Genomic DNA, 27668 nt, shown 5'->3' with positions numbered 1-27668 from the left:
TAGGGCGATCTTAAAGGCTCTGTTCGGCATGCCATCCACTCCTGAAACTTTTTTCTCACCTATTCTGCTGCAATGCTAACCACATTGCTCCTACAGGGTACTGTAATCCTGTAATATATCCTTACAGTCTTGAATGAAGTACTCTAACACGACGATTATTATTATTATTCTGCTGCAGATCTCCCACAGTTCGTCCGTGGTTACTGAAGGAATTTCTGCTACATTGAGAGATCCCTGAAACATGTCAGCGCCCCTCTCCTGCAGGGAGAATAACCCCTGGATGATTTTCAACAAGAGAATAGGACACGTGATCTGTGGGGATGGCCAGCCTGTCAATCGTCTCATCACAATTCTATAGGTGCTCCCCCAAGGATTTACATTCGCTTCCGAGAAAAGTTTCTTAAAATATTCACTCTTGCTCCGTTAGCGGAGTGTGAATTGGCCAGCCTTCGATCAGCCTGACACAGAACCAGACGAACGCTTCAGAGGACGGTAGTAGGAGTGATTTCCTTTAGAGGAAAGCTTGAGATTTTCACGGGCTACCTTATAAATATGCTCCTTTTGTCCCTGATCACTTCTACTACCGTCCTCTGAAGCGTTCGTCTGGTTCTGTGTCAGGCTGATCGAAGGCTGGCCAATTCACTATTCCACTAGTAGTTGGGTCTTCTACTGCGGAATGAACACCTCCTAGGCATGGACGCGTCACATGCCTTGGTGGTGCATTGTGTGGCATGCAAAGCTCTCTTTTTGGGCCGGCCTTAGTAAGTTGGCTGGGAGGAATAACCACTCTTCAACAAGACGAGTATTGGAATGTATTTCCAAAGAAGTGCTTAAATTTAAATTCAAATATATACTTTTTCCCTCCCGGTGAAGGCTATAAAGCTTGTAATGATAAACGAGAACAAAGGCGACTCGGAAACGCCGCAAGCATACTCTCCATCCCCATAGCGGAAAAACTGCTTGAGATGCTCATTATGGGAAAACTGACTGACACAATACGTGCTGCAGGAAACTTTTCACTAAAACATGGTTTTAAAGCTGAGTGATCGACAATTGATACAGGCAAGGAAGTGGTCGAAGCGGTGAAATTGGCTGAGGCGCACAGTTGCAACTCTTGACGGTAGGGCTCCATGTGGTGTTAGAAGTAAGAAACACTTGATGCGCTGAATAATCGCTTCCATATTCCAGACATCCTCTTGCAGATATTGAAGGACCGCTACCCGCTCTATGAGACGCGTGAGGCGATATGAAGGTCATATCAAAGGTGGCTCGGACCTTTGGAACGGCTTATAGGACAGTCTGGTATGACCCGAGATGTCTTATGAATCAAATCTGGCCAAATACGCGGATGATGTTGAGCACTAGCTGCCGGATACCCGGTTGAGCAAACTGAGCGCACACTGGGATCGATGACGCAGCGAGTTAATAGATAGATGACTGAGTATAGATTCTCCTTAGCTCTGGAAAAAATCGGAGTCGCCGTCCTGACCAAGGAGAGGATTCCCAATGTTCTCCATATTCAGGTTGATGAAATCATAGTCTCGTCGAAGGGGGCGGTGACATACTTCGGCGGCATGATAAGCACGAAGATGAGCTTCTTCGAGCAGAATCGCAACATCGCAGACAAGATTGCGGCTGAAAAATTTTCAATTTGCTAGCAGATGTCCAATGGCAGAGGTCCTTTATCCAGCAGGAGTCGATTGTTGATTAGTGGGCTGTCCTTCTTTACAATTCCGAAGTATGAGCTGACTCCCACAGTAAGAAAACGCAACCCAAACGCGTACCTCAGGTACAACAGCGAGGGGCTTTGCGAGTTGCGAGATCGCTGTGCACGCTGCGCAGAAAATGCAAAGAAAATAAAGATACCATCGCTTTAGGAGAGAGACCATCTACTGTTTGCGTACGGTAGAAATCGTGGGAAAGCGAAACCAAGGGTATATGGACCGCGTATCTGTGGTTCAATGGAAAGCGGTGAGATAGACTGTTATCTAACCCAGCTGCTCAGCGAACACTGGTATTTTTATTGTTACCTACACACAATCGGGAAACCATGGTCGACCGAGTGCATTTATTGGAAGGAAGTAGTGAATGATGGCTGCCACAAATTTTTCTTCTGCGGAAGGTGGGATTGCCATAGTCATCACCTTTCGGGGGAAGCCGTCAAGTGTTCCAGGACACTATAATTGAGGAAATTCTGGAGAGCGAGGGCACGTGGAGTCGAGTGGGATGTTACACTCAAGGCATTCTTAAGGAAAAAAAACGGAAATGGATAGGAGAGATACCAGGGCAGCTTAAGTTCCACGGGGTTGTGCTCCTATACTAAATAGGCCTTGCCTAAGGTAATGTGTCAAATGGTTCCAGGTCAGTGTCCTAGATGCAACAGGGTGTGGTTTTAGCCGGCACTCTATCTGAAATAGGAATTCGACAAAAATTAAAGGGGTAAGGAGACCTAGGCCCTGAAATACCTAAATGTTTTTAGTGTCTACTCTTTTTTGAACTTTAAGCAGCACTTTAAGGCAACCGAGTATGAGAAGGAGTCGCCATAGCTAAAGTCAAAGCCAGTAATCTAACTTTCAGACAAGAATATCATAACCACGTTTTTCGAAATTCAATGCGTGGATTTTGTGTGAAAGGTCTCACGATATCCTGTAAAAAATACTGCCAGCAATGAAAATTGCAAACGTGGAATGCTCCAGTAATAACCATATTTTCCTCGTAATTGCCAGATCACAAATAAAACAGGCAAATTTGCTAATTCCATTTGAGTCAATTTTTGCTTTTAATGGAAGAACTCCTAGAAACCATGACATGATCATGACCAACATCAGTGATGACTATCGCATTCAGACGTCCATTTTATAATGGGCATGACCCGGTTTTTGAAAACTGATTATTAGATACATTTTTCCAAAAGAAACGCGTTTTCCCAACAGAAGAAGTTAAAATATCAAGCTGGCACTTACCTTCCTAATTCCAATGCTACTGGCAAATCAAGATATTAATAGGCAGATTTTCGGGCCATGTTGAGTAACTGAAATTATTTTCTGAAAATGCAACGCTTTACGGACTTTAACCTGAACCCTCCATCCCTATCCATTGAACTGCGACAACCATAGCAAAACTTCAATCAGTATCCAGATTCCCACCAAAACTGTTATATTGAGTCTTTTTCTGCATTTAGTCAAGACCCAACTTTGTCGAAAAGTATCCTAATTGTAAGTTAAGTTTCGATAAGTTAGCAAATCCACTTACCGAGTTGCCATTGCTTCGGTGCAAACCGACTGTGGTTGTTGTATCGCTTGCGGCGGGGCCTGTGGTAGTAGTGGTTGTGAACTGTGCTGCGGGTGCTTCTGCTGAATTGGTGGTTGCTGTTGCTGTTGGTGAGTCTCCGCTTTGGTGTGATGCGCTGAGCACTTTTGCTGCTTCGACTGTTGTTTGTATCGACTAAGAGCGAAAAATAACGCTAGTACAGCTTTCAACCGACCATTCGAGATGTCATTCGCGGTGATTGATTCTAACCCGCCTACAGAGTGCACTCGGAGCACTGCTAAACAGGAATTGACGTTATCGAACTGAAAGAAGAGATAAAGGATGTGATAAGACGTCCAGGAGCAGACATGTAGCACTGATGAAGAGAACAGATGGTTCCCGAAATGTGAATAAAACAAATATAAAATAAATATATAAATTATTCCAAATATTTGCTAGCCTATTTATCAGAGAGGAGTGCGGTTAATTGCAATCTTAATTGGTAAATATAGAGTTAAACGCCTGTTGAATGCTAAGGGAAAAGAAAGAAATTGCATAATACTACGACAACTGTTATCTCATGTGGAAGTTTACCATATAATGCCGCTACCTTCAAATTAGGAGAGATGGATAACTATTCGGTTATTGCAAATGAAATGGCCAATTTAGCAATCAAGTGAAGTTAGTTGCAATTTTGTCGTATCAAATTACCACCAGTTGGTACTGTTGGTGTCGGATAATGAAGTATAAATACTCCTACATTTAATCAGTGAATAAAAAGGAAAAAAGGATGGAAAAGAGCCAAAAACGTATACTTTTTCTGTATGAGTTCAAAACCGGTCATAAAGCAGCGGAGGCGACCAGGAACATTAACAGCGCATTTGGATACGGTAAACGAACGAATCACACAGCACTGGTTCGAAAACTACCGGTCAGGCGAAGTAAACCTTCAAAGTGAGCCACGTGGACATCCAGGACCATCGATTGACAACGACGAGCTGTGTTTGCTAATCGAATCCGATACACGTCAGTCTGTGAAAGATATTGCAGAGAAACTGGGCGTACACTATTCGACAGTTTCCCGGCACTTGCAACGACTCGGAAAGGTGAAAAGGCTCGACAAATGGGTTCCGCATGTCCTTACAAAGCAAAAATGGCGCTTCGAATGGAAATTTGCAGTTCTTTACTCACCCGCAACAGAAGCGATCCCTTTTTGCACAGAATGGTGACGTGTGATGAAAAGTGGATATTATACGACAATTGTCGCCGATGAGCACAATGGCTAGATGTTGATGAGCCACCGAAGTATATGCCGAAACCGAGTCTTCATCCGAAGAAGGTAATGGTGACTGTTTGGTAATCTAGAGCTGGAGTTATCCACTATTATTTCTTGGCATCTGGAGAAACGATAAATGCACAGAAATACTGTGCCCAACTCGAGGGAATGCACTAAAAATTGAGTATTCAACGGCCCAGATTAGTCAAGAGAGATGATGTGATCCTCTTGCGCGACAATGCACGACTCATGAATCCAGAACAACGGTTCAAAAGTTGAACGAATTCCAGTATGAGACTCTGTCTCATCCACCATATTCAGCGGACCTTTCGCCACTTTTTCAAGCATTTGGATCATTTTTTTGCGGAAAACAATTTAGGAATGAAGAGGCCATCAAAATTGCTTTCGACGAGTTTATCAACACCCGAAAATTGGACTTGTACGAAACTGGCATACATGCTCTTGTATCTCGCTGGGAGAAGTGTTTTGAATCGACTGGCACCTATTTTGAATAATTAGATAAAGTTGTGTAAGCTTTACAGACGTTTCAAATTTTAGTAAATAATTCGGCCTTCAAATCACCATCTGCGTGTCAAGTCATCGTTGTTTCGGTCATTTTTTTACCGTTTACCACCATCTTCGCTGTTCAGACCAATCTTCGTAAGCTAATTCTCTTAAGCGCGAATTACGTGACCATACCATCGAAGACGCTTCTCTCGCAATTATTCCATGATCGGTGCAACCCCATATCGATCGCGGAAATTCTTATTCCGGATGTGATCATGGCAACTGGGGTCATCGGCAGTGAAAGGATACTAGCTGGCTGGGACCACTGCGCAGGATTCGTTGAGGTCTCTGTCCAAACACTATTGGTATTCGATGTATCATCATCTTCGCCCTACGCGCGACCCAATTCAACCTCATTCTGTACAGATTCCATTCGTCACAAGAAGGAGGAAAAAGGGCGACGTCGAGTTGACTTAAACAACTTAAATGTAAAGTTTTGAGTTTCCGCCAAAATGTGACGACGAAGGAAAAAACCCCCCATTTTTGTCTATTTACAGCGGAACAGGAACGGGTTCAAATGTATTTGCAGGGCAATGTCCTGACGCGAGGGGTCCATAGCTGACAATGCGATCTTCGCCGGTACAAAAACAAAGTCAATTATCGAGCGGATTTGCCGGTCGTGAGCAAGACGGTCAAGGAGCGATAACCAGCGAGGATCAAGCAGACATTGGTATGCAACACCTGCGCATGAACTTTGAATTGCTTCAAATGGCTGTACAGGAAGGATATCTAAGCGAATAAATTAAAAATCAGCCACTAGTGTCAGGTACTCCTACTTTGCTTAATCAGTTGGTTGGAGGCCGCACCTCCGTTCTGGATCTTCCCTCTCCATCGCGTCGCCCGGGTCTTGGATTTTACAACTCCAACGTATATTCAAGCTGGCATTTTCCTTTTATTTTTCGCGTTTAACTTCATGTCCGTTGCATTTCAACTTCGCACGATATCCCTTTTTTATATTTCACGTTCCAGTGCGGTCTCATACATCAGCTAAAGGACATGTAAAGTTTTGATAATGACGTGATAGGAGCTGAAGTGTTCTAACGGACCCCCCAACTCAACATTTCCGAGGCTGCCTGGTACAGAGACCTGCAATCGGGCGTCGACGGGACAGTTTAGTGAAGTTACAGTATTTGTGGGCGGACCTTGGTGGCAACTACTGGTGTTACAGCTGAAACTATTGGAATTATGCTAGCCTATGTTAAGTGTACTTTTAGACGCTAGAAGAATTGGAACCCCTTTTTACTGTAAGCTTGCTTACACAATGGATACCAACTTACTATAAATTCGTTCAATGCCGTCGAATGTAAAGTTCTACGTCGGTTACAAGCAAATACCTTAATAATAATAATAATCGTTGGCGCAACAATCCATATTGGATCAGGGCCTTGAAGTGTGTTAGAGCACTTCATTCAAGACCGAAACGGTACACCACAGTACACTGTGGGAGGCAATGTGGTCAGCATTGCGCTCGCCCGAGATTATTACCCTGATTTGACTCAGGTACTCATTCACAGCTGAGTCGACTGGTGTCCGACATCCAGTCACGATAACAAATTCCTCTGCCCCCAGCGAGATTTGAACCGCGACCTTCCGCTACGACAGCCCAGCGCTCTAACCACTTGAGCCATCCGGACAATACCTTACAGAGTATTTAAAGGCACACACGAAGGACGCCGCCCAATGGGATAGCGATGCGTAGTGAAAAGTTTCTTAAATTTTCCAACTGGAGGACGAGATCGAAGGATCGAGATGATTGGAGGAAATCTATCTTGGAACTCAAGGGCCGATCTGGCCAGCGCTTTGACAAATTGCAATTGTTCTCCACCCTGCGAAGTGAAGACCGACATGGCTCAGAAAAAGTGAGAAGGATAAGGAAGCGGCTGCTAGTCATTTGAGAGCTGGCATTCAAGTACATGACAGCAATTTTGGGAGAGTAAGAATGGACCACACAACTCATTAGAGATCCATTTTTTTTAAATGTCGAGTGAGTGGATAGTGAGATGAATTGGTATTATACCCACACAGTTCTATTGGCTTAGGAAAAACTATATAGTCAAAAGGTTCTAACCATTCCTGAGCATTTGCTGACAAGATCTTCCAACAGTTGACAGCTAATTGCGATTTCGATTTTGACAGCGATTCCTTATTTTGGTGTAGTAATGGGCAGAGCTAACAATCTTAAACGGACACCAACTTATTACGAAGTCAGAAAGGTGCCTCGGGCTGGATGGATGTTACTATGATGAAACCGGCAACGAAAAGGGATGAACGATTTGCGTCGAATGGTGCTCAGCTCTCAGCTCTCCAGACGGGACCACTTTCAACCAAAGTGACCACCGGTCGATTGAATGCCGCAACCTTTCAGCCTTCAGGACTCAAATCACTATCACGTTTGCACGGGATCCCGAGCTCGAATAACAACACCACCTAGAATCCCCTCTTACAATAAGGTGAGAATTAATACTGAAACCATTCACAAGACAGCCTATAACGCTTATAAGAGGGAAACGTATGCCCCGATAACCGCAGTCAGCAGAGGTCTTGGAGATGAAGCGTCGGCAAAAAGGCGGAACGGTTGGTTAGACGATGAATATAAGCTAGGACTGGAATGCTTACCCTGCCAAAATAAAGAGGGAAATTCTGCCCATTCTGTCTGTTCTGTTTCGACAGAATGGGCATAATGGAGCGGTAGGTTAAGTATTTTGTTGAACTGCTCAACAACCAAAATATGGTCGAGTTGGAGGTCCGGCCAACGGAAAGTCACGAACAAATACTGCCACCCATAAGTATAGAAGAAAGAGTCTGCGCAATTCATCGACTTAACCATCATAAGTCGCCAGGTGCCGATGGAATTACAGCCGAATTGGTTAAATATGGAGGCGACCAATTACACCAAGTGGTTCATCAACTTGTGCTCAAGGTGTGGGACAGCGAATCAATGCCTGACGACTGGCAAAGAGGCATTATCTGTCTCATACATAAAAAGGGAGATATCACACAGTGCAGCAATTATAGAGGTATCACGTTGCTGAGTACCATCTATAAGATATTCTCCGCTATCTTGCTAGGCCGAATAACCTCTTACGCTCAGAACATCTTTGGCCCATACCAAAGAGGCTTCACTCCAGGCAAATCAGCAACAGATCAGATTTTCTCTCTGCGGCAAACGACGGAAAAAACTGTTGGAATATGGACAACTGTTGCACCATCTTTTCACCGATCTTAAAGCCGCCTATGATAGCATAGGCAGGGTAAAACTGCATACAGCTATGAGAAAGTTCGGTATCCCGACGAAATTTATAAGACTGAGTAGACTAACCCTGACCAATGTGCGAGGGCAGATAAAAGCAGCAGGAACATTCTCGAGACCATTCAACATCAACAACGGTCTAAGACAAGGGGATGCCCTATCGTGCACCCTTTTTAAACTGCCCTCGAAAATGTGATCCGTTATGCTGAGGTAAATGCGAGAGGCACCATCCTCTTTAAGTCCATCAATTTACTGGCCCATGGTGACGATATCGACCATCATGGGAAGAACGACCCGAGATGTACAAATTGTCTTCATCTGGATCGAACAGACAGTGCATAATCTCTGGCTGCGCCTCACTTAATCCGTATAGACGAGAATGATTCAGCCCGGAAAGCCTGTAAGGGGAATATCTACCGTAGAAAAAGAAAACGAGGCATACCCTGCCTGAAATGGAGCGATGGTGTAGGCCAGGACACCAGACAGCTTTTAGGGATATAGAACTGGTGGACCTCGGTGGAAAACTGCGATAACTGGAGTTCCTTATTAAAGGGGGCCTAGACCGGTTAGCGGTTGTTGTACCATTGATGATGATGAATGGATACGTTAATAAACACAGTAGCCGGAACTTCATGTGCATTTGAAGAGACTCATTCTTTCCTAAGAAGTTTAGTGGGGGTAATGGTCGATGTTAAGTAAAGTTTGAAAGGGCACTTGGGCAACGCAAGAGGGAAGGCAGTAAAGGCTAGTTTGCCTCTAACGGAGAGCTAAAATACAGTTATTGGCTTCCTATCGCAGAGATGATGAAATCCATGTGGTACTATATGCACTCCAGTTTAGGCGCAGTGGAGAGCTCGGGATATCGGCCAATTGCGCTGAGGGCGTCCAGTCTGTATAGGGTAGTTCCAAGTGAGGCAGTGTATGCCACCCCGGTGATGATCCCTTTTTATTTTTTAGCAAATGAGACGCTCTATCCCTACCAAAGGGGGAAGTCGAATCCCTCAGAGTTGACTGCAGATTTCCGAAGAGTCAGTAGGAAGGAACCGTATAGAAGATGGCAGAAACGGTGGGATGATTTGGAAAAGGATCGCTAGACCCATAATCTCGTGCGTTGAAAGACAGGTCAAACGAAACGCGGAGAATTAAATTAATTTATGAGACAGCGTGGTTATAGTAAGTATTCGCATCACTTCAGATTGAACGAATTTTTCGACTGCCGAAATGCGCCACTACAACCGAAGACCCAGAGCGTCTTATGTTCCATTGTCCAAGGTTCATGAAGGAGAAAAGAAGGTTGAACGATACGATAGGCATACATTGGAGCCCATAACCTTGTAGACGAAATGCTGAGGTTAGAGGCAGATTAAACCATAGTAAATGCCGCAATGAACACGATTCAAAAGAAGCTACAAGAACTGCAGGAAGCCCGAAAAGCGAGTCTCCCGGATGACCTAAGCGTGGTGGTGTAGACCAGAACCAGATCAGGCGTGGTATTAAACCGACGCGTTTTTAGGAATTCTCAGGGCTTAATTGGGCTATTCGTCTTTGAACATTGATAGCTTTAAATATTCTTCAATTTGCAATAAATCATTCCATAGTGCCTTACGTAAACTCTTCCCAAACAACAGGGAGCTGTCGAACGAGGTTGCTATACGTACAAAGGATAGGAAAATGGGATGAGATGGTTGCAAGAAACTTCCACTTATTTATGAGTAATTAGAAAAACATAAATTCGTAGATTTATAGCAAATTAAGTTGTGCAGTCTCTCGCCCCTAGACACATGCGGTGTTAGTGAAATTATTGAATGTAACGCTCCATTGGTCGACGCTATCTCCGAGCCGGGAATATATCTCGACGAAACAAAGTATGCGAAACACGCTTGTCCATAATTAAATACTTCGAGTTAGTGTGACTGGGCCATTAACACCCGACAGCAATCGGCCATGTACCATGTTAGTGGGAAAGGGCACGTCACGTAAACTAATTAACGGATTGGTGGCCCCACTTGGACTTCCGCATTGATTGTTTCCAGTTCGGTTGGGCTCAGCTCCACGCTCGAGACTCCTAATCTGAATGCATCCGATAGCAATGTTGCCGAACCGAAAGTCAAATAAACAAACTCTTGAAGGCACATAAAATCTAGATATTCGCAAACTGGCTCATGCCCGAGTGCACTCACATGCTAATTAGGGGTGTTGGGCCGTTAAAATGGATTTGCGCCTAATGTGATCCCTGGGCTCGTAGAGTCAAGTGATGGTAAACATTATTGATATGAAGGTCTATCGGTGGAGCCAAATGGTTTATGCAAATAAGCGCCAATGACCGTAACCTGAATGCTTCGTTGCTTACTTTTAGGTAACATGCAGATATGTTAACATGCATCGCACTGCACTTGCAGTCAAGTGTGGAAGTCAGAGATGTTCATCCAGATAAGACTAGAACAGTGGAAATGTGGGAATCTACAATGTTTGACGGAAAAGATAGGAATGTATGGATAATTACGAGCGAGCCCTTTAAAAGAAGATAAAAGTACTCAACAGCCCTGGGGGCAAAGTGCTCCTCCACCACCCTCAACTGCAACACCCTTTCCGAATCAGGGAACATATCTATCTTCCCATCCATCTGGAATCTTTTCAACAACTCGACCAAAACTCGAATGCATCTTTCCGCTAGAGTATCTATGCCAATTGTAGCATTCATAGCAGCCTCCAAGATGAACCGAGCTTCACTTATTCTCAGGAAGGCAGGCGAACAGCCGGCCACCGGACATCCATTTGCATAGTCATGCGAATATGAGGTCATCGTTGATTAAAAACTGCCGGTACTTGTCTGCGGATGCATTAGCAAGTGAATAGCATCAGCTCTACCCGCAGAATCCCATTTCGCAAATGGAAATGGTCTGCGAGGAACTCCACTAATTTGACCTTGCCATTATGGCTGATCATGAATGCCATAATTTTCAGTCTTAAGTTGTTAACATCTTTTATCTGCTTAAGAATATGAATTGAGGTGTTAATTTACTAGTGCGGCGGGGTCAAATGCAATGAAAAGGATGAGAGTAATACAGAGGAATCTTCGCTGTCCGGCAGGTATAATTTATGCGTACAACGATGGTCAGTCTTGGAAGCGGACGATTAAAATTATTGCGACGAAAAGATATTAATTTCAGGAAAATTTATGAGGGGATGAATATGAAAATTAAATTTTGAAATTTTAGTCTTGGTCAATCTTCTGTTCTGTTATATAGAGCACAAATGTAAATGTGATGCTACAAATCTGCTTTATTAAATACATAGTAAGCGAGCGACGTGATTTGTTGTTATTTTTCGCTCGACTACTTTCTTTAAGATACAACCTAATTGTAAAACACAGCAAGGATCATGCTATTTATTAGTCTGGGGATTTATTTTCGCGTATAAATGTTAATTAATCCCGGCGGAGCAGAAAAGAGGAGAGACCAGTAATGAAGGGTAGGGGAGGTGGGGAACGAGGAAAGGGGTGGAAAGAAACAGCGAGACGACAGAAAGAGCTGAGGACAGTTGGAAAGAAGAGGGAGAGAGAGGAAGGGAGAGGCCCCCCCACTTTTTTTTCACCTCGAGGAGAAGGAAAGAAATTGAAGAGAAGATCAGGAGGAGACGAGAAGAGGAAGATGGAAGACGAAGAGAGAAAAGGACGAAAACGAAGGGAGGAGTATGGGAGCGTCGGAGTGGAGAGAGCGAAAAAGGACGAGGAAGAGAGAAGATATGGACCCTAGATGTTTTCCGAAAAAATGCCCCATTTTTCTTGTTGGAACAGGCTTTACGATTTCACTACTCTAAACGCACATGAGGGACAAGAACTGGTTCCTCTGAGGGACCCTTTCAGAAGAAGTTGTTTGTGGAAAATCATAACCGGAGATTTTAACCTGTAGGCTCTTGGATAAGGCAGCCGGATAACGAATATGAGAGAAGGTCTTCTGTTCGAACCATTCGCAGAGATAGACGTGGTACTCCCGATTGTCAGGACTTCATACACTTTCAGATGCCGAGACCTGCGGTTTACAGTGTACTTGACGTACGTGAGCGTCGCTTTAGCCAGAAGCGTTACTTGGTAAGTCAGAGGTGAAAAGACTCCTCGAAAAAGAGCTTTCGCAAAATGGGGAGTTGCGCGAGGGAACGAAGCTTTTGAAGCGGAACAGTGTTCCATGGCACTCAGATTCGACATATTCTTGGATGACCGGGGCAGATAAAAAGTTACCCCAACCATCAAAGGGTGATGGAAGCATGCCATGCTACTATGCCCAGAAGGCGACTGCTTCCCGGTAGACACTGCAGGAACAAAGGAATCGCAACTCTGCGAGTCGCATGGTTCCAGGGAAGAAGCTCTACCACAGGTATAGGGGAAAGCCCGCTGGCAACGACCCAGAAGAGACATACATACACGCAACTACAGGGTCGTTTAAAAAACTCATTCGGAGGAGGAAAAGGAGCTGCTTTAAACAGTTGTGCGACCATGATGATATAACTCTTAGAGTAGGGCTTACAGGGTGACAATAAAAACACTACAGGCTGTTTCCTCCCCAACAAAACCGCGGAAGGTAAACGGTGATTCAATTCAAAGAGTGCCTGACACTTCCAGTAAGCGAGGACGAGGTACGGGGGGTATGTGGTAGGGTCGGCTACGAAAAGTACGCAGGCTGTAGAAATGTCAAGATCGAAGGAAAGCTGCCAGTTACGATTTCCTTCAGCACTTTTATGTGATTACCTGCCGTGTCGGTCTAACCTGATTTTCGGGCACAGATTATTGTGCAGACCGCAATCAAAGTCCCGCCGTAACTGCCGCAGCGGTATTGCATTACACATTACAGTAGGTGCGAGGACCACCTAAAGCGGCAACCGCAACGAAGCGGTGCGGTGCCCGAGTTGTGGGCACAACTCCATGCCCAAGCCCACAAGGAGCTCTGACGGCGACAAGGGCAGCTACCATGAAGCTCTCACAAAGAGACCAACCGCACTTAGCCTGTGCCCCAGAAATTCTCCTGAAGGCCATCCCGGGGTTTCTGTCCCATCAACTTCCTCGCCGCCTCTGAGTACCAGCAGCAAAAAGCAGAATCACAAGTGCCTAAAGGCAAACCCACCAGCGAAGTAATACCTAAACGGTAGTGGATTTTACTGGGCGTGGATTCCAAGCGCGCCTGCTCTATCTCCGATGTTCGTGCCACTGAGCTGACACAGACGTGCTTTGCTGAGATTTTTACATCTCCGTGTATGAACAACAAAGTAAATTTATGTTTGCCATTATGCTCTAAATGGGGCATAACATGTTAACCACATCTATGCACAAAATGTTGGTGTGTCGATATATATTAAAGACCTGGAGAGAGTCTTTAAGGAGTGGCTACACATCTCTAAATAAAAGTGGAAGTAGGCGCTCTGCACGAACTGCAAGGGTTATTATTGAGATTGGGATATTTCTATGGACTGGATAAATTCATAGAAGTAGATATTTTGTCTGATACCAATTCCCGGAAGTTGAGAAGGCACCTTGTGGATGTAGTAAGTCTCAATCTGACATCAGACTCATGCTTCCTTCCAGCAAGCTTTTCAGAGTACAATAATATAATCCCGCAAAAGACACAGGGGTGCTTCGCAAAGCCCGACCACCTTACCACGTCGAACTCCAAAATTTTGATCCTATCCCGCTGGAATTCCTGCTGAAGTTGGAGCATGCGAGCATTTTGCAGTACCTTGGTATAATCATCTAGTGGCGTTCATATATTTCGGAATTCAGTCATAAACCGCTGTCAAACGATCAAACCGCGTTCGTAGTAAGGCAACCGTTTCCGAAGCAATAAACAATTCGAGAATGCAGGCTGCTGACCCACAAATATCTATCCTTTTAGTTAGTTTTTGCGGCAAGCAGGAATCAGTTCAAGTGAATTCTCCATCCGCAAATATCGAGTGACACACACTTAGCTTGCTTTTTTTGGTTAATCAGCCTTAAAGTCGCGGCTCTGTTTTCGTTATGTTGTGGAGGGTTTTTATCAACCCTCAACTTAGAGCAATTTAAGTATCTGGGTTCAATTTTATCATTCCAAGGTGAACTGCTCTATGAAATAAATTCACGTATTAGTGTAACTTGGATAAAGTGACGTTCTATAACTAGCGCTCTGTGTGGTCGATGTATCAACGAACGCCTCAAACGCAAAAACTTCCGAAATGTCGTCCGCCCTGACGCACTGTATAATTGTCCTTCACCTCTATAGCCGATTATTTAACGTAATGAATGCCGCTTCACGATAATGAAGACGAAAAGGTTTGTTGTGGCATAATACGCTATGACCATATCCAAAATGAGCACATCCTCGATCGATGTGGGGTTACACAGATCGCGGTAAAATTGTGAGAGAGGCGTCTTCGATGATATATCCAGCTAAGATTAGCCTAACATTGCAATCGATAGGAAAAGACCAAAAACTCGAATGACAGCGATAGCTTATACTGAATAGACCCGGGCTTAGTCCGTGGCAGAGACATTTTGGATATTCGCTCTTAGCTTTGCCAATGGTAAAGGGGCGTTAACATACGGAAATGTGGTTGGACTCTGGAAGCAAGAAAAAAGGCAATCCATAGAATCCTGACTTATTCGGCCCAGTATATCAAATATACTGACGGAAAGCACTTTTAGCAGTCATTTGACCACTATCCATTATTCAGTAAGAGAGCATGCAGTTGTCATCAGAATATCGATGTCTCCTCCTCGTCCTCCGACGAAGGACCTCATCAAGGAGGTTGATATCACCCTACCAAGCGACAATGGAATTTTCAGAGTGCAGAAGTGAAGTGTGTTTGACTAGAGATCCTTCTTATATCGTAGTTTGATACTTTAGAAATTTCATCGTAAAGGTTCCTAGCCCTTTCAGAAATCCCAGTAGGATCGACTGGAAGAAATTTGCTCGTTATCCAAAACAAACTTTCCGGTCCGTAAATTGGTAACATTGGCACGACAAACGAGCTAGAGACAAAAGTTGCGGCTCTAGAAAAGGTATTCGAAACCGCTTTCAAAGTTTAGTCCCCTGCTAAATATAACGAAAAGATTTTCCCACCGTGGTGGAAGGGAAATTTGTCTAGCCTCAGGAAGATCTTGAACATCTACTACAGATTCAAATACAGTAATACAAGGACTGCCCAAGGAGCCCCAAATCAGCTAGCTGGACTACTTAAAAGCGATCCTGGTTGGATTATTGTCAGCATATTGAAAGCACCAAGAAATCTACGAGACTCAGTTAGATTGTAGCCAAGGAACATAGAAGTCCTATCTTTCTTAAAAAGTTGGAAGACTTTTGGATGGAATCTTCCGGTGAGACCATGGAGCTGCTAATTCAGACGCATTTCCCCGGCAGGGACGAGACTCTGAATCAGGGTCTTGTTTGGTGGGTTGTGAGGTTATCAAATCGGTAATTTCATAGAATAAAATGATTCTCGTTCCCCGTATATAACTCTTTGAGCTCAGATGGCGTAATGCTAGTCATTCTACATAAACAACAAAAAAGGGTTGTGTCTTGGCGTGTAAAGATTTACCGGAGCTGCATTTTATTCGGATACATACCACGTGGACTTTCGACAGCCTTTCGTTCGTCACGTTCGTTCAGCCTTACCTCTTTCGCTTAGGGGCGATTATGGAGAGACCGCCCCTCTTCAAATCTCAGCACGTTTACCTACAAGTCAAATCCACAGAAACTGGTTTTCACAAGGTTATTAGCACGGTTAGGCAGTCGCTACAGCGCAAGCAATGTACTCTAGCAAGGCAAAGGCAGCATTCAATAGCGTTACCGAAACCACTAAGGAAGCTCTAACCAAAATAGGATAATATTCACGCGAAAAACTAGAATAATCCAGTCTGATCGGAAGCAGCCCCTTGACCTGAGCTGTGATCAAAGGTGCGCCCCAGGGTGGTCACGTCTCTTCCCTGCTCCGGTTGATAGTGATGGACGAAATTTTACACATATCAAACAGTAACGAAGTGAAGATGTCTATGCCGAGGACTTAGGGTCTAAGTGACTTGGGATGTTTCCACTCGTTCTGAGTGGGATTTTGGACGGAGCGTTAGGGAAGGTGTACCTGTGAGCTTCAAGATGCAGACTTGGCTTAAACCCAATCAAAAACGGAGCTGATTCTAGTTGCCACCTGAACAAGCGTACCGGAATTCCATCTCCCGCGGCTAAATGAACAAAGATTAGTTCTCTTCTTCAATGTAAATTATCTGAGTGTGATCGTGAGTTTGAAGTTAAATTGGACAATGAGCGTAGAGCTGAGAGTTAAGAATGTTTGTATAGGTTTCTAGGTCTGCAAGAGCACCTTTGTAAGAAAATAGAGTATTCGGCTGAGAATGGTTCTCTGGTTGTACACAGCCGTTGTTCGTCCCATCATAACCTACATACTTCACGAGGAATTTCGCTGTGTGTTTTCCAACCAGGACAGAGTGGAGGACCGATGACGTGTTGCAAGATTAAGAAATAGTATTTTTGGCCAAAGGATCAAAGATGATCTGTGGAGTCAATACGGGGGTTTTCTCGGATGCAGACAGAGTAGCCGAGTCGTATGGTCTTCCAGGATTTGCCAGTGTGTTCGAGTGGAAATACTGGAGAAACTACACACCCTGTCCGTAGCTGGGGCATAATGCGCGCCCCAAGAATAACAGCATTTTGAACGCCAGCCAAATGGCGCATGAGGCTTTATACTCAGTGGCAACATTCTCCGGGCTGGTGGCGCAGTGCAGGGACACGATGAACAGTCTGGGCGACACGCTCAAAATTGTTCTCCTGTTGGTTCCCGATCATAGAAACATTGAGGGGAATGAGCGGGCTGACAAACTGGCTAGACGAAGTTCTGCTCTTGGCAGATACTCAGTAGGCACTGTCTGTGTCTTCCAACATACAACTACAACTCGCAATGCCGAAGCAGCAGAGAAGGGGTAGAAATCTTCACGCATTTCCTTTGTGATTACCTCATTGCCCCTCACCGGCCACAGGCTATGCAAACTAGATAAACCGTTCTTTGAGGAGCTCAAGGAAATCTATATTTACAGAGTAGGAGAGCTGCCATCTTTCGTGAATGCTACGGGCTAGTTCTGAAGATCTGAGACGACTGGACTCTGCTTTGCTTGCTCTTACCACAGCAGTCATGGTCTTAGGAGTTCGTAGCATCAGAAAGGCGGACCCCACCGCCAATTGGGCTCCTCGGACCAGCTACTGATACCCACTTACTTACTTATCCATATATCACCTGATCTTCGTTAGTCACCTTCGTTGCGAATTATGCCAAAGTGTGCCTTGGTGGTGCTGTACCGCTTATAAACGATATATTGAATCGACTCCTGGATCTAGGATTTGTTTTAAGTTTAGTTCTGAAGTAAGACCGTGTGCTAGAGTGGTTAGTTTGGTGGGCTCGCACGCCTCTTTGGTAGACCTTGTGTGCGGGCCTCATCTGAAGGATACATTCTGATAAAAACCACTTAGCGAAGCCTTCATGGTGCCCGGACAGTCAGTTTATCAGTTTTTTCAGCTCTGCAATGTCATGGTCCCGAGATTGCCTTTGTAAAGTTTTCGTGGAATACTGACGAGAATCAAGCATGGAGCCAAGAACCAATAAACCATCACACCCTGTGTCAACTGTGGGATTTTTGAACTCATTTGCCTTGCAAAGGAACTTATGGGATCCAGACGCATAAGGCCAATCTGTTTATCTAAAGTTGGATCTGTACCACCACAGCGTAAACTTTATTGTTAAAGTTTCAATTTGCAAACCATGAATCAGGAAGAAATCTCAACTTTATTGCAATTTGTCTGAGTCATGCCTTGATCCCTGGGTTTCTGCAATATCATCATCCGTCTCAGCTTCCCATTTCATAGTGACATGTGAAAATATACGTTATTGACTTATCTAAAACTGAAAGTACCTTTAAAATGATTCAAATAAATAAATCCATTTTGATTGAATGGATTAATATGTACAATTCCAAAGAAGCGATCATGCCAATCATCCGCGGGGAATCTCAGCAACATCTCGAATTTGATGATACATTAATTTTGCGCGTGGAAGACCTGGATAAGAAATGAGGACTCATGCTGAGTGTTGATCGAATATCTGCTATTTTGCGTATAAATATTTAAGCAAAATTCGATGAAAGCTCTTTATAGATAAATTTATTTGCTATTGTTGTTTGTTTGGCTTGTTTTGATTGGAGATACATCAGCAAGTGATAGATAGGTAACCGCAGATGAACTTCGAAGAAAATGTCAACAAAGAAGATACCAAAGTAGCAGAGTAGCATCAATGAAAAATGGACGCACTTCACCATTGTTATTTGTAGTCACTTCTTGAGGGAATCAAAACAATGCCTCATGTGTAGGAGCTAGTATGTGTATCTAGACGTGGTTTATTATATTCTCGAAGGTAGTGCGCGTTCGCTGTTGTTGTCCTTGTGAAACTCTATGAGTAACTCTGAGCTGAAGGTAGTGAAAATATCTTGCAGATGCGAGGGTACTATTCCCATGACTCGTAACTTCTTGAGAAACCTTGTCCCTCCGCATACTTTCTTTCTCGCGGTTCCCATCAGCTAACCAACAATGATCTCGGAAGTGCTGTCTTTCAGTTCCACCAGCACCGAGCCAACGACCACTCTGGGCATCCATACGATATAATAAATTGATTCGAGAGCATAAAAAACTCGTGCAGCATAAATGGCAAAGACAAGTTCACCTCATCTCATAATCCGTAAGGCGCTCGGCTGCATTTGTTGTGCAGCTCGTGCAACCCTTTCGGAGACCTTTTAAGGAAATCTTTATGCATACTCGTAGCACTCCACTATGCCACCAAGAGCATGACAAAGTGGCCTGAGTTGCTTCCAAGTGCACGAAAAGTGAATAATGTAATTCACTATTCACTTCCCGATTAGGCAGCGACCAAGACAACCCGCCAAACAACAGGTATAGGTTGGCAATTTCTTTCAGACTATGACAGAACTTCACCTTCGCGAGATAGATGGGAGTTTTGTGGAAAAATAAAATTCCTATGAACCTCCCGGCGCAACAGCCTGGCCGATGACGACGAGCAACATCAAAGTGAGTCATGTCCAATGAATTTTCACAGGAAAACCTCTTGTTTTCCTCGCGAGGCCACCGGAGGGCATGTCGTACTACTATAATTAGATTTGTGGACAATAATTCAGTTTCGGTGGATTTCGTAACAAGATGCTTGATAGTAATGGAACGGTGTTACGATGACAACGTGGCTCTGGCTTATTTGTATCTATAGAAATGCCAACAATTGCGCCGAGCTGACTAATTCTGGGGTCCATTGATCCGCTAATGAAGTTCCGCTTGAGTGCACCTACCCAAGTATTCAGCATCTGAAATGGCAATGGCAACCGAGAATATACAAATTGCTCGTATTTCAGAGCACGACCGAATGGCGATTTGGATGGAAATTATCTAAAAATATTTTGATAGGCTCAATTCAATTTATCTCACTTATGGAACGTTGTACCAACAAAGAGAAGTTTGGTTGCAATATTCGTAACATTTTTGAAAGTTTTATCTAATATTGGGTAAGAAGTGCGGAATATAACGTTATCCCACTGGGGACAAACATTACTAATTTTTGTAGTAATAGATTGTAGAATGCACAAAAAAAAGATAGTATTTTGCTCGCACTAGCTGAACTTTTCAATGGTTTGTGTGATTTTCTTATATAAAACACCTTGGGTGCGCGGTGGTTCCGTTTGTATGTATCTAGCTAGAAATCGTGTACTTTTTTCCAAAGTTCATTCTCTTTAATGTAAGACTGGCATTTGCAGCTTGACACGAAACAATTTTGATTTATTGTGACTTTGTCAGTAATAGTAGGATTCACACTAAACTTTCCAATATCGTTCATTATTCATGACTTTTATGAAAGAATTATGGAGGAGGAAGGTAGAGATCCAGTCACTCCCACTTCAAAAGTTATAGCGCTCCAAAGTCGCGTTTTTTGGTATCATCATGGTGAAATCGAATTTTCAATCCTACTCCCGGAGAGGAAAGAGATAACTGAATTTACGACAGTATCAACTGGGGCACCACCACCTTCCAGCGCAATGTCATCTGTTCCAAGACCTTCCTGGTTTTCACCTTCGTGACGTTTCACGCACTGGAAGAGCGCCGGTTTGGTAGCGTCTACAATGTATTCACGGTCGCTTGCTGAAAAGTCTTCTGGAAGTCGCCACCCGTCCAGTAACAAAATCAGTGAATCTGATGTAAAGGTTACGTCGTGAATACTTTTTTTGCAGTCTGGACCGTTTCGACAATATGTCTCCCTGTGGAGTCTGGGTGAGCCATTTCCCATTCAAGTCCCCGGTATTGAAAACATCTCCAACCAGTATGCTTCCGGAGGAGGAGTAGGTAACAAAGATACATAAAAACAAGAGGAAAGCCCTCTTTAGCGCCTTTTGTGAAGTTTCTTTATTCTTAAAAGTTCGTCTCAAAATGTGGATATTTTTATTCAATTTCGCTATGATTTGTGTATTAATAACCCCTTCTGGGATGCCATAAGTTCATAAAGGGCGAGCGATCACAAGTTTTCAGGGGCTTTCATATTTTTTTTAGGTAGGATAGATGAATGCATTTAAGCACAGAGTGTTGAACTCCCGCAAGGATACGCCGTCGGCCTCCCCGGTAAAAATTTGGTCGTCTTTAGAAAATTACCCTAGAACCGTTCGACACATTATTTTGGACTAGCCCCCTGCTGTCCTGGCTTATTATTATTATTCTGTTAAGGGAAAGCCGCACCGCGTCCTTGAAGAACTATTGTGCCCCTTTTACTGGTTATAGTGTCTGTCCTGGCTTAGGGAGCTTTCAAGTAAAAGAATTGCTTTCACTAACATAAGAGGGAAAAGCGGATTGTTAGTTGAAAGATCCCCCTACCATTCATTCTTTGTGACAATAAAAACCCGAACGCGGCTCCACCTGTCAGCGTTCTTCAGCATTTCTCTGACAATGGCGTTCAGACGAATCCCATTCCACCTTCCAAAAGAAATAAAGGTATGATCGGCATCGTTCACAACCCCATTGCAAAACACACAGTCAGGAGATTCCCAATTTTGACGGAGGTAAGAATGAAAACTCCTGCGTCTACTTAAAAGTTGGATAAGGAAATAGTCAGTCTCACCATGAGTTGTTCAATCCGTGTGATTCTGGCCACTCATTTGGTGTTCGTTGCTGTTCTTCACGTGCAACCACTTTCCTTAAAACTTCTTCCAGGCGCTTATATATGGCTTTACACTCCTTACCAAGAAGAGCAACGGGAATCACTTCTGCGATCATCATCACAACTGGTTCAGAAACAGTGCGATTGGCAGACGTTGCCCGCCAAACTTCCCGTTTCTGTACCTGTGCAAAACGTTTATATTGTACCTCCTTACCAAAAGCATCAGCCCGTACTGATTAGAAGACATCGTCTGGTAGATGTCGGAAAAACAATATTTGTCATAAGCCGATTTAAGGCTGAAACTTCTTTTTGATTCACTCCAAAAAGCTAATCTTCGAGTCGAGCGTCAACCCAAGGTAGGTTATTGTTGTCTTTCACGCGATTATCGACACACTGATCGATATGAGGCACAGGGTCGGGACTATCTTTAGTCAGAATGGTTACTTTGGTTTTTACCAGCGTAAGGCTGAAACCATGAGCTTATTCGACGAATCAATACGCCATGTCTGCCTTTCGCCTGTTTAACAGTGCGTCAAGTGCTGCAACATCGTCTGCATAACCGGTCAGGCGCGACTCTTCTGACATGTCGAGTCTTAGCAGACTATCGTAAGGAATATCCCAGAGGTCCTAAAATGAATCCCTGCACTTCGCCTGATATGATCTCCATCCCCCTGCGACACTCTAGCGTCTAACCTATACCTTGTCTCTTGGGGGTAGAATTGCAATCCAAAGACCGTAACGGTACATTACAGAATTACAGTACCCTATAGGAGATTATTACTCTGGTTTGACTCAGGTATTCATTCACAGCTGAGTCGGCCGGTATCCGACGTCAAATCATGATACAAACCCCACTGGCACCAGTGAGATTTGAACCGCGACCTTCAGTACGACAGCCTTCTGCTCTAACCACTCAGCTATCCGGACACTGGTAGATAAAGCCGCGAGTTTTATTCGGGATTGAATAGGTGGGGACCTTCCCTCTCCGAAGATGAGGTTGAAATTTCAACCGAACCCATTTTTTTTTTTAAATTCAACCGTTTTCAATTTTTGTTGCTCCTCTTTGACCATAAATAGCTGGTCAATTGTCGATCTCCCAGTCCGAAAACCTCCTTTTCGTCCCATCAGCGTACAGTTTAATTGTTCTCTCCAGTATTTTTGTAAAGATTTTATAGAGCGTACAAAGAAGTGAGATGCCTTTGTCGTATGGCAATTTGCCACCTTTTTTTGTGGATAGGGCATATTACACTTTTTGACCACTCTTATGGAATCTGTTGCTGATTGCAGATGGAGGGAATTAAGGATAGTTTCCATGGTCCGCCTGATTAAGCCATGTTCAGTTTTAGTCCTTATGTTTCGCTCTACATGTTGTCTGTATGTTATGCCTCATTTTTTTTTCTCTATGGTTTCGTCAAACAATCTTTCCTCCGCGATTCACATCTAACTACTTCTTCCGATGTCGTTGTGATGGCGTGCTATAGGTCATCTCAAGTGTCATCTATAGGCTTCCTCGTGAGATTCTGGATAATAGGAACCAATCGCTCTTCCAGTTTTGCTATGTATTAAATCATTTTTTAGTTTTCCCACCTTAAATTTTCAAAGCTTTTATTTCGAGAGTTTCTGAAATTCGGCACCTATAAACGCTTTTTACCATGAAGTGGTCGAAGTCATAATTTGTTCCTAGAAATGATCACATCGAAGATGTTAAATGGTCTATCTGGTTGATGGTAATGCCATCTGGGGACACCCATGTCCTTTTGTGAATGCGTTTGTGTGGAAGGCAAATCAAATTGATCACTAAACTTTCCGCTGCTTGCAAAGTTAATGAGGGATTGACCGTTGTCATTTGATATTGATATTGGATATGATGCCCCCCCTCCCCCGTTTCTTCCTCAATGTGCCTCCTCGTGAAAAGCATGACGCTGAAATCAACGAGTAATATCTTGGCATCATTCGTAGGCAATGAGTCGTATAGTCTTTCCAGACTGTGGTAAAATTGTTCTTTGATTTCGTCATCATTTTCCTCAGTTGGGGTGAGTTGGGGTGAGTATGGGATATCGAATTGGCGACCCTCGGCACAAAACCGGGATGTCTGGAGTTCCTCATTAAGCCAGGCCTAGACCGGATACCGGTTGTTGCGTCTTTGATGATGATGATGTTGACAAACTACACATTAAAAAGCTTTGCTTGGATGCGAAGGGCACAGAAACTTTCGTGTATACATAGATTTGAATGCAATAACATTTTCTTTAAAGTCTTTATCCATGATGAAAACGATTCCAAATTCACGTTTCGTTGATAGCTTCCCACTTTTGAAGATTGTGTGCAACCTCACGCCGGTTCATTTCCTGGACTGCTACAATCCTGACCTTAAAGTTGCTCGTCTGCTGAAGTAAGTCGTTGACAACACCAGATTTGTTTAGAGATATAGCATTCAGGATTTAAATGCGTAGTCATTTTTAAGGTTTTGTGTAAACACAAAACCTTATTAAAATCGGTTTGCTGTCTGTCTGTCTGTCTGTCCATCACACGCATTTTACTCGGAGACGGTTGTAGCGATTGACACTAAATTTGGTAAAAAGGTGGGAACTGTGAACACTCACGCATGCAGTGAGTTACATCCTTTTACGTTGAATTTAAGGGGGGGTCCCCATACATGCAAAAGGGGGGTGTAAATTTTTTTTTCATCAAATATAGTCATGTGGGGTATCAAATGAAAGGTCTCGCTTAGTACTTTTCGAAGCCGGTCATAGTTCTGACATTTGTTGGAAAGGTGGGGAGTACGGGGGATTGAAAGTGATCATTCCTTCAAGGGGGCCATTCTCAGAAACTACCCAACCGAAAAATCTGAAAAAAATCAGGAGGCTGCCACTGTATAGTGCCTCGGCTCCGAAATACCTTCCATAGTGATATCTGTACAAATAAAGTTAATAATAGTATATCACCATAATTTTTAATAATTGACTGCAAAACCCCCCTTAATTTCATGCTAGCACGATGAAATTTCACAACAATATAGAGTATAACATAGAGCATGATCTTACCAAGTTTGGTGGAAATCGCACTATTACTAACAAAGTTATAATACGTCAAAGTTGTGGCTTCTTCCCAAATTCAAGACTATGAATGTCAATATCATCCGAAAATGGATATTCTCACATAATATATGGATATATTACGTCCTACGTACTAAGAAATACACAAAACCTTTCGTACCTGAAGCGTCCAGCTTCCAGTTTCCCGACTTGTTTCGTTTGCACGAAGCTGCTTATCCTACTTCTGTTTGGTTTTTCTGGTGGAAGACAGTTTCGAAGCCTTTCGTTCCGAACTTCCAACCAGGAGTACCAAGTCAACTGCATGAGACCTTCTTGATGAAGGATTGTGATCAGATAGAATTCAGTATAATGGAGTTAGAATTTGTTCAACCCGAAGGCAAACATTACGTCTGATTCAGCCGGGTTTGGTGGTCTGAATCATGCAGTTGTCGCACTCAAAATATTTCAGGTAGAAGAGAAGCAACATCTCACATATTTCCTTTGCTGTGGAAGAAACCGTCAATTACCGCGGAGAAAGAAGAGCATCGTCACACTGACATACGTTCATCCTAAAACTTCTAAAGGCATGTGTAATACGCCTACTAAAAGCCGGAGAATACAATTTTGGCACTTATATACATGAGGAGAGCTCAATTTTGCTGCATGCGTCAAAAGGTAAATTCAGCTTATTGCCTGATGATTCTGATGATCTGGACAAAAAGCGAATTAATCGACTTACTTGTATCAGAAATGTCATTTAATATACATATGATGATATGTATATACGGATTTTTAAACACTCCGTCTCTTTCCCAAAGTTTTCCGAGACCAACAAATTCAGTATTTATCTTCAATGGGATAAATGAGATTCAATAGATTAATTGGCGTACAGGCGTGATCTGAATGCTTCTGGAAACGTTAGTTCAAAAATTTTAGTTTTTTCGGTCATGTCCATCCACAACCAATACTTATTCGTCTTCTCCACTCTCCCATTATCTGTTTCCTCTGTCAGTCAAGTTCCCACTGTCTCATATTTCCGGAAATAGACTCTTAGAAAATTACCTCCCACTTCCAACAAAAAACTTATTAAATTTCATGGAAACTTCAAGTTGTTTCGGCTGAACAACACTTGTGAGATCATAATAACAGAGTGAGGTGTCAATTAATAGAAGCCTTCATTAAGTGGCCCGAAATGTTCACAAAAAAAGAGTTGATAAGTTCGGTCCAGTCGCCGTCTGTAACCACATCCATTGTTCCATGTGGCCTCAAGTCTGAGATGACACACCGGACGTCTTTGTATCTAAAATGAACAATATATGCTCGCATATCTATACATATCCTCCTACAAAGATACATATGTAACGCCTGCATACCATAACAAACCCGCCGAATTTTTATTCAGGTGCGACTTGATGGGATCGGTCTACGGTAAAAAAGTGGTTCGACCTTTATGGAGGAAGCCTCCGTTTGAAATTTTTTGCATTTTAAAGGCTTGTTCGGAATTTTTCAAAATGATGGATGAAGGCGAGCCGAGAATTTAATGTGGAAGAATGAATAACAAACGATTCAAGTGGAAAGGTGTCAGATTACAAATGATTCTCAGATGGAGTAACATATTCTCAGATACAGATACTTGGGGAGCTGAATTTGAAGTGTCTGAAGACGAAGATTAGAGTTGATCTCAAATATGAGAAATTATATGTGAATCATATAGATTCATGGAAAGATTTATGAATTGATAAATAACTCATGGGAATACAATAATTTTTATGAGGAAATGATCAGCCGTAAATCTGTTACAATTACTCACATCTACCGTAAACTTACTCACTTGTACTTACTCAATTATGATATTAACTTGACTCACCTGTAAAAAGAAAAATAGATACAATTAGTATTCAAGCTAAAAATGAAACGGAACAAATAAGGACCTAACGAGATACATAAACGCTCTGGGAATTATAATAGTTCCCCATAAAAAAATTACAATTGACTTAATATCACTTTGAAGTTCGCGGAATAAAACAACAATTTCCTTTTTCAGACTTTTGGTAGCTGAGGAGGACTATAGAATGCATTTTTGGCAAATAATCATTCTTTATTTAGTTTCACCGAATGTCAATCTAGACCCATTCAAAAAACCAGAGGGATGTGTCATTATAATCTGAATAGACTGAAAAAACCATAGCGCCAAAGGAAGACGGTAGAATTCCATACTATGTTGGAATATGGATTAATCTCAAGATTTATATAGAACACAACTGTCAACATGGTCAGCGAATTCTGACTTCATATCAATGGAAATTAAGCTAGTTTAAATGTTCAGTTCAATTGACCCACTTTAACTGTCTATCAAAATTTTTACCTAAAAGCCATCAACCTTAAAATCCACCATCACCTAGAAACTTTTTTAATGATCACATAATTATATAATATATTTTCGAAAAATTAAAATGAGCACTGATCTATTATTTTCGTGTAAGTAATATTGATGTGCTATGTACCTGCCAATGGTAACGTTCAATTACACGTACTTTTGCTAAGCATCCCTCCAAAGTAATGGCGAAACATTTAAGCATAAGTAGTTGTGAAATTGAGCGCTTTAGTTACTAAAAAGTGGTCGTCGGAGGCAGTAGTTACTGAAAGGACGAAAAGATTGCTGTTCCTCCCAGTTCGTGATTTTGCTGCATTTTATTTTAAATTATTGAGAGCTCTATTTTGAGGTTGGGTTGTTAGCATCTTGCAATTGAAGCGCGTTCTATTCCATAAGATCTCTCTCTCTCTTTCTCTCTCTTGGGACGGGGTTTAGTTTCACTGAAGAGCCAAGAAAGGAGTTATCTAGGATTATAGCAGTAGTACAGTGTACGACTTGTAAAGCGGATAGTTGACGGACATACAATACTGTATGGTTTCCTGGAACGATTTAATTTCTAAAGCTGAATAGAATAAAATCAACCCTGCTCGCCTTTGACTATTCTGATAGTCAATCAATCGTCCTACAGTCTGTCAAAGGACCTTCGCATGGGACAAGGCTTCACCGAATAGAAACTATTAGCACGTAATAGAA

The 27668-nt window shown here is 42.9% G+C and overlaps 1 protein-coding gene across 4 annotated transcripts in view; it reads right to left on the bottom strand.

Moving 5' to 3' along the window:
* The window catches only part of LOC119651713 (protein sickie), a 467977-nt gene that overhangs the window by 271087 nt on the left and 169222 nt on the right, over positions 1–27668 (bottom strand). For all 4 annotated transcript variants that reach the window (XM_038055429.1, XM_038055427.1, XM_038055428.1 and 1 more), the window contains one exon: positions 3253–3572. In XM_038055429.1, the coding sequence (XP_037911357.1) occupies positions 3253–3572 (320 nt within the window). The remainder of the gene's footprint in view (positions 1–3252; positions 3573–27668) is intronic.

The sequence above is a fragment of the Hermetia illucens genome, chromosome 3, assembly GCF_905115235.1.
Source record: "Hermetia illucens chromosome 3, iHerIll2.2.curated.20191125, whole genome shotgun sequence".
Taxonomy (NCBI): domain Eukaryota; kingdom Metazoa; phylum Arthropoda; class Insecta; order Diptera; family Stratiomyidae; genus Hermetia; species Hermetia illucens.
The sequence above is the reverse complement of the archived record's forward strand: the minus strand, read 5'-3'. Positions and strand labels throughout refer to the sequence as shown.